Raw genomic sequence first — 8681 nt, forward strand, 5'->3', positions numbered from 1 at the left:
GGTTTAACCTCTTGTTTGAACACATCCAGTAAAGAAGAATCTCAGTATTTCCCTTAATAATTAATTCAGCTATTGTGAAGCTGATTTTACTATCATTGTTAAAATTCATCTGATTAACTGTAACTTAATGCCATTGTCTTTTGTTATAATTTGGAAAGACAATTGTTTAGCTTCCAGGTATGAATTGATCTCATTTTTTTAAAAAGAGGAAAATGTAAAGAAAATAAGGAGTACCGTACTTTGGGGGTAGATGCCAAGAAAGACAGGCAGAGAATTTAGATACTCCATGGATAAATTGTAACCCTAAGGAAATAAATTCTGCACCTATGTTTTAATTAAATAATTAATGCTACTACATGCAGTTCTTAGGATGGACATTGAAAACCTTATGATTTTCACCTTTAACTCATGGGATACAAGGCAAATTGAATTCTAGCTAATTTTCTTCGCAGACCTTGATACAGAAAGATTACTTATAACTTAAAAAAGGGACCAGTTAAATATTGGCTTTATGGAAGATGTTTTCTGTTTATAGATAAATATTACTGCCATGTAATGATATATTTTAAAAGAAAAAACACACATTACTAAAGTATTATATTTTTTAAATTGAGGTAACTGTTTAGAAGTTCAAAAAAGAACTGCAAAAAGTACAAATAGGACAAATTATTATTTTTATTCACCAGCACTATTTTTATTCATCATTTTGAAACTTTTATTCCAATAGCATATTTGAGAGAATTTTCTAAAAAAAAATACAAGTTTGATTGCATGCTAATAAACTGAATAATAGGAAAAATTGTGCAGATACATGATATACGAGAATCATTATATGGGGGAAAGACTGCATAGAAAAATCCATGTATTTCTGGAAAAAAATAATAATCTATATAAAATATATAAAGTACCAAGTATTGGTTTCCTGGCACTATTTTTTTAAATCATTCTGTTTGACATTTAATAGAATGAAATAATGCACAAGTAGCTACAATATGCATATGTATCTAATTTAGACTGATTAAGTACATCCATACTTATGGGACTGTGAACTATAATCTAACATTATATTTGACATATATATTATATATATATTATATATATATAATTAGCATATTTGATTAACTGTTCTCTTATTCATGCATTAGCCAATAATAACCATGGGGCAACTTCCCTGTGCAGGTGGCTAAAATGACTGCTGAGTTTTTCAAACAAGTTACTCTGAATATAGTCACAATCACTGACTGATTTAGCTTCATTAACTATAGCCAACCACAATTAAATATATTTTATATCACTATATCAATAAGGGGAATTTGGAGAAAAAGAGGGCATAGAAAGATTTTTTTATTTTTTTTCCCCGTTTTATATCTTGGGCTTGCCGTCTCCAATGGAGCACACTCAGAGCAAAGGCTCGTTTGAATCTACTGCTTAAATTAAAGAATCATAGTTATCCAGGGTCCCAAGTCCCATTAATCAGAGTATATAAGGCTAAGGTTACTCCTCTGCTCTTGTATGGAGCAGAAGTTTGGGGTATATACTCAATTGCAAGACTATAACAAACGCAATCCCAGCACCTGAGATCTATTTTGGGCATAGATGTAAGAACATCTGCTGCAGCAGTTAGAGCTAAACTGGGAATCTATACAATTCAAGCTCTATCCAAAATTAGAACATATAATTACTGGCATAAAATTAATGAAATGGAGAGTGATAGACTCCCTAGCTTATGCCTACTAGAGCAGATAAAATTACAACCACAAACTTCCTGGTTCACTAAATTTTGTAAGAAGGTAGATTGTAGGAGTGATAGTGAAATATAATTTTATCATATTTTATCTATCTACATGTTATATTGCTGTATTTGATACTAATTTCATTTTTAAAATGTATTTTATCTCAATTTCATTTTAAACTGTATTTTATTTCTATTTTATTTTAAATTGTATTTTAACCAATTCCATTTTAAATTGTTTTTACTGCATTTTAGTATAACATGTGTTTGGAACTCTGCACCTTTATGTGGCCCATGGGCTAATCAATAAAGTAATTAATTAATAGCATTTTCAAATATAATAGGAAAAAGCCTGTTTTAAAAGGTAATTGCCTTGTATTGATCAACAGCAGTTTCTTTCTAAGTTCTGCTCTAAATACAGCTAATGTAATGTAGTGGATGTGGATTGGCTGGGATTCAGATATCTAATTCAGATTGCCTTGGCCAAGTCTTTATTTGTTATATCACAGGTTGAATAAATAACTTAATGTACTAAATGAGTAGCTGACAAAATTGTTGCTTGAGAAGGAGAAATTTGGAAAATACTATTTTGACATATGACATCTTCCTGAAAAGCTCTTGTATGATGTGTGATAACTCTTTAGTTTGTAGTACATTTTTCAGTGCAATAGAAAACAAGCACAACTTTTAGAAATCTTTAATCAATGTATTTCATACAAAATATAATTTGGGCATTACTTGTATTTCATCTGAATAGCAAAAGAAATGGCTATGTTGAAATGCAAAAAAATAATTGGTTAGAGATGATTGTCTTCTATTCTCCATTCAATCTTATTCATAGAGAGAGAAGATGATAGGCAGACAGACAGACATCCAGATATCTGAATGACAGAATAGTAGGTGGCAGTAATAATGTCTTCTCTTATAATATGGAACACTATCAAAAATAAGCTGAAATTGTATGAAACTCGTGTTTTCTAGCCAATAGATGAAATGTCTGAAAATATGTAATTTTATGTCTAAAATTGATTTTATATGTGTATAGTAATCAATAGCACCTGAACTTGCTTAATTATGGTCTGCTAGATTTGGCTTTCTCCTATGTTTAGGATAGATTTACTTTTTATTACCTAAATAAAAAGCCAGTTTGATCTAGAGCAGGGATGTCAAACTGCCGGCCTGCAGGCCGGTTTCATCATACTGAAGCTGCACCCACCCTATTGCCGGCAATACAAAAAGAGTCGTGATACATCGCGACACGTCACATGACGTGGTAAGTTTGTCACCCGTGGTCTAGAATAGGGGTGTCAAACTGCCGGCCTGCGGGATGGATGCATCACCAGGAAACCGCGCCTACCCCATTGCCAGCAATGGGGAAAAAGCTCTGATACGTCACGTGACATCACGTGACGTCGTGAGTTTGATATGTCTTGTCTAGAGGTTAAGGAACCAGGCTAGAAACAGAAAGAGTGTGAATTCTATTTTCACCTTAGACATGAAAACCAATTGGGTGACTTTGGGCCAATTACTCTGTCTCAGTCAACTCACCTTATGGAGTTGTTGTGGGGAAAATAGGAGGAAGAAGAAGCTTTAGGAAAGAAGAAGCATTAGGAGGAAGAAGGAGCATTGCTGCCTTGAGTTATTTATAAAAATAATAAAGGCAGAATGGATGGGTGGGTGGATGGATGAATGAATGAATGAGTGCCAGTTTGGTGTTGTGGTTAAAAAGCCATTGGGAGACCATGTATTCTAGTCTTGCCTCAGACATATATCCAACTAGGTAAAGCATAAGAAGGAGGCAATGGTAAAACATTTCCAAGTTTTTCCAAGAAAGCTGCAGGACTTATTCTGGTAGTTACAGGAGTCAACAAGGATTCAAAGGCAAAACAAAAGCAAAGATACTCACATTTAAGTGAGGTTCTTTATCTTCAAAATTCCTTTTAGTTAAACTTTTCGTTTTGTTCTTACCTCTAGGCAATTATTTTAATTCTTTTATGCTAATCTTTATGCCTATAATTATATTTGCTTTGTGTTGATTAATGGCAACAATTCATCTGATTTGAGTTTGGAAGGCAGTTTTATTTAATACAATAAAGATGTTTTGTTTTTTGTTTTTATAGTACTATTGATAATCTTTTTTCTCTAAAACATACATTTTAGTGATGTATTTTTTTAAAAAAAAAATCTCTAAATTTTTCCTTCAGAAATGGCAAACCATGAAACTGTTTTCTCTGTTTATCCATTTTATTTCTGTTGTTATTGTTGTATTTTTGACGTTCTAAAAAGTGGCAATCAATGGACCCAGAAATATATTTCAGGAAACAACCAACCAAGAAGAAAAGAATGAAGACAGGACTTCAAATAAGGGATTAAGTTTTTAATGTGATCTGCAGGGGCATGTAGAAAAAAAAGGAAGAAGGGAATTAAACACTAATAACTAAAGAAACATTTCATGTTCAGTAAAATGTTGTACATTATTCAGAATTCAACATTTTGGCTGGGGAATTCTTGAATTAAATATCAAGTTGAATATTATGCTTTGATTCAGTTTTCTTCCATTATTTTCTTATAGTTTGCCAAGTCCTCTTTATGTATAGGTGAAATCTCTTAGCAGAGAGTTCTATTCATTTAGGGTATGAACTGATATTATGAAATAATCATAATAACCAGAGTTTAACAAAGAAGACCATGTGAACTACACATAGTATTCCACCTATTCCACATGGTCAAGTGTCTTTGCATAGAATCAAATGCAATATGTAGAGAAAATCATTTGGTTTTGTATTCCAGCATTTTATTTTATTTATTTTAATCTCTCTTCCTTTTGGGTTTGAATGTGTCTTTCTCAATCTCAGGTCTTCTACAAGAGGCCTGGGAACATACAGTTTGTTAGTTGTTCCTAGCACTGTACTCTTGTGGACAGAAAGCTCTGATGTTCTTCTTGGAATCTGTTGGAGCCACTCTCCCAGCTTAGGAGTCATAGTCCCAAGTGTTGTTACCACCACTGGGACAATGTTGGCTTTTACTTTCTATATCATTTCAGGTTCCTTCTTCAGGTCCTGCTACTTCTGCAGTTTCTCATATTCTTTCTTCTCCTGATACTGCTGTCACTTGGCACCACTGCATCTCTTACCATAGTTGTCTTCTGCTTCTTGTCTATCATCATGATATCTGGTTGATTGGTTAGTACTTGCCTGTCTGTCTGAATTTGGAAGTCCCATGGGTTCTTAGCACTTCTACTCTCCATGATTTTCTGAAGAATCTCCCATCTGGACTTGAAAGGATCTATTGCATACATTGTACAGAGGTTCCTGTACACAATGCCAGCTACTTGGTTGTATCATTCAATATATGCTGTTCCTGCCTGCATCTTACATCCTGCTACTATGTGTTGGACTCTCTCTGTTCTGTCTGTACCTTAGGTCCTGTCTAGAGTGGTAAACCTCTGCTTCTTTGGATCTTGTGCTTAGTGCCTGATAGGATTTCTCAATGTCTGCCACTTCAACTATCTGTACATCTCATGCAGGGGTTTGTCTTGCCATGGAAATTCCTCTGTTTGATCGTCTTCCCATGTCTGCTGCTGCTATCTCAGGCATTTTCTTAGCAGCACATCTTTGGATGCCAACTTACTGATGTGCTCTTGAATATTCTGGGCTTCATCTTGGACAGTAACTTTGACACTCAGTAGACCCCAGCTGTCCCCCCCCCCCTTTTTTTTCTTTTTTGCTGGTGTACAATTTCTGGGTGTTGAACATGAGGTAAAAACCTCCATATATTGTGAGGAAATTCTGGGTCAGTCCACTAGCAGTCTCTATACCTTCCTTTGTTTAGCTAACAATACCATAAAGATATATGCTTTGATGTCATGGATCTTATTATTCCCCTGAGCTGGCTTTTCAGGGCCTGTCTGTCAGCCCTCCTGGGTAACTGGATAGAAACAACACCAGATGAGCTAAATCTATTTCACTGTAAGGCTATATTAACAGAATCTTGCAAGTCTGAAGTACAACTTCCTGTCCTCAACTTTTAACTACTAGATCCATTAGAGAGATCCTTTTCTAGTTTCTTTCTTTGACTGTAAACTGACCACAGACTCATACCTCTCTTAGCTGGTAGGCAGCACCTCCTTTCTCTTTTCCTCAAGTTTATCCATGCATTTCATTCCATTGTCTTATCCTTTGGTGGTAGTTGGTTCTTGCTGTCTTTCTTGTCTCCTCATTATGGTTCCTATCTTTCTGTGGGATACCAAGCTGGTCTGTATGCCTGCTATGTGGTCTGCTGGTAGTTCCACTGCATCAGTCTTAACTACTTTCCCTCTCTTTACTACCATCAAGTTACACTTCTCGAATCCATCTGGTGGTGGTACTATCTATTCCACATTGTTTTATCTGACCAAAGTAGGCTGTGATCCAGCTATATCCATGGCATTTTGCTTGTCTAATAATTTAATCACTTTATTAAAGTAGTCAATAAGGTTTATCTGGCATGTTCTGTTTCTAACAAACCCATGCTGGCTTCTAGTGATTGCTATGTTCATTTTTAGGCACTCAGAAATATGCTGCTTGATTATCCTTTTGAGGATTTTCCCAAGTATTGATGTGAACCTAACTGATCTATAGTTTCCTGGATCCATTTTTCTTCCCTTTTTGAAGATTAGAATCACATCAACTCTCTTCCAGTTCCAGATAAGTCTTAGGAGCTACGGCTAGGAATTCCAATTTTCAGTCAGGTTTGAGATATCAACTCACTCAACTCCCTTAACTCCTTTTTTGTGTGCAGTGGGTCAAGAGAGTTTTTATTACTTAAGAATCTTTCACAGCTCAGTCAAGATAACACTTTCCTATGGTTCAGATGGAGGAGCATAGATTGATTCACAATGTTTCCACTTGTCCTCAGCCTCCTGAAGATGGCAGGAGTGAGGATAATTACATGAAAATTCAAAAATATTTCCTTCTATCCAGATACATTCTTCCTTGCATATGCTTGACCAGAAGTGCAAAGCTGGAAGTGATATCATTTCAAAATAAATAACAGCTATGAGACGAACTAATGCTTTACAACTTATTAACTATAGCGCATGATTGTCCAGCACTTAATTTCTAATTAGCTGACTATTTGAAACATGAGAGGAAAATGGAAAGAATGTAATACTATAGCCATAAACCAAATATAATCAACATCACCACCATCATCATATAATGAATAGGAATTAATAATGTTTTGATAGCTTTTTGTAATATAGTATTCTTCATGTGATTTAGGATTGCCAGAACTCATTAAATCACCCTTCCAAAAAAGTGATTAAAAATTAAGCTGGATAGAAATTCTGGACGTTTCAATTCCAATACATATACAGAGTCAGATTGTGGAAGGTGCACATTAGGGTATACTTTATTACATTAAGAACAATTATCTTTACTTCCATAGTAAAATGCTATATGTATATAAATAAAATTCAACATAAAATAAGCTACATTAGAGCCCCACACTTTAGGAAGTACAGTACATGATTTCACAGTTCATATATATCTTCTTGAATTCAAACTGTTAAGTCATATTAAGCTAACACCAAACAAATCACAGTACATGAATTAAGTGAAAGAAAGCAATGAGAGAGGATCATCAAGCTATTTAATTAATGATGTAATGGTAGTAAAAGAAAAGTACTGAAAATGAATCAAAATAAAACATAACTACTTAATTAATTATTTGGAATGGAATAGGGCAACACTTTTTAGTCAGGTAATTTTTAACAATTTGCAAGACAGCACAGTGTATAATAAATGAAACATAATTTTTAATTCCAGGTTTCTATTTCTAAAATAGAAAAGGTCTGGGATTTTGCAGATTATTGGAAGAATAGATCTGAAAGATAGACACATACACACACACAAATTTCAAAGTACTATTTTCTTGTTGCATTGAGAATATCTAAATTGTTCAATAAATGCTTGTTTTCTAAAAATAAAATTATATTACTTTTTTTGCATGTGCAGGGCCTGCATTTCTACATCAAACTTTACAAAGGTCTAAATGCAGAGAGAGAACATTCCTCAGCTGGCGTTTAAACTATGATTTCATTAAATACAACCCTCTATTTAATAGAAATATCAATACAGTGAAATTTCAATTTAAGCATTCAAATTAATATAATTACCTTGCCAACAGGCACCAACAGTGAGTTGCATTGCTATGTGTGAGGGATGAATAGGCCAGTCATTAGTTACAAGATATGGTTCATATGTTGTACCATCCATATACAAGGTAGCTACTGGGAACTCAACGTTGACAACATAGTAGTGCCATTCTTTATCACAAATCTAAAGAATAGAAGAAAAGGAAAGAAAATATTACCTAGCTCCATGAACAAAGTTTGGGAGATGATAAATCAAAACAAATGAATTTTGCTATACTTTAAACTGGAGAGGACTTTCATGGTCCTGTTACACTTTTATGCATATAGCATACAATATTTATTTCAGAATTCCTTTTTGCATAAAAAAGTGTAAATACATACACGATTTGATCAAATGTTGTGTGATTTAGCCACATATGCATGCTTATTTTTTCCCCAACAGCATATACTGTTTCCCCAACAGTATATGCTGTTATAAAATATAGTGCAGAAATTGGAAGAAATAACTAAGTAGATTTGTTCTTAGGGATTTTATTAGGATTCACTTCCTATGCAGAATGAACACCAATAGGAAAGAAGAAAGGCTCCATCTCTTTCTCCCCTTCTCAAATATTCATCCATAAATATTAGAACAGTTTTCTCAGAGGTAATAATATCTGTATTAAAGGGAAGGTATAATTTCAATCTACAAACTAGGGATAAATAACAGTACAATCACCATTTCTCTAATACAACATGAAGGCTCACTATAATTTTCTTCACAATTTGGCAACAGCTGGTTACCTAAAGAATCTATTCAGATGGATTTGTTTA

The 8681-nt window shown here is 34.0% G+C and overlaps 1 protein-coding gene across 1 annotated transcript in view; it reads right to left on the bottom strand.

The window, feature by feature from the left end:
* Positions 1 to 8681, bottom strand: part of CLSTN2 (calsyntenin 2) — a 95432-nt gene that overhangs the window by 23387 nt on the left and 63364 nt on the right. Inside the window, exon 8 of the mRNA XM_015815079.1 lies at positions 7890 to 8052. Coding sequence (XP_015670565.1) covers positions 7890 to 8052 — 163 coding nt within the window. The remainder of the gene's footprint in view (positions 1 to 7889; positions 8053 to 8681) is intronic.

Source organism: Protobothrops mucrosquamatus, unplaced genomic scaffold (assembly GCF_001527695.2).
Source record: "Protobothrops mucrosquamatus isolate PMUCROS unplaced genomic scaffold, P.Mucros_1.0 scaffold311, whole genome shotgun sequence".
In the NCBI taxonomy this organism is placed as follows: domain Eukaryota; kingdom Metazoa; phylum Chordata; class Lepidosauria; order Squamata; family Viperidae; genus Protobothrops; species Protobothrops mucrosquamatus.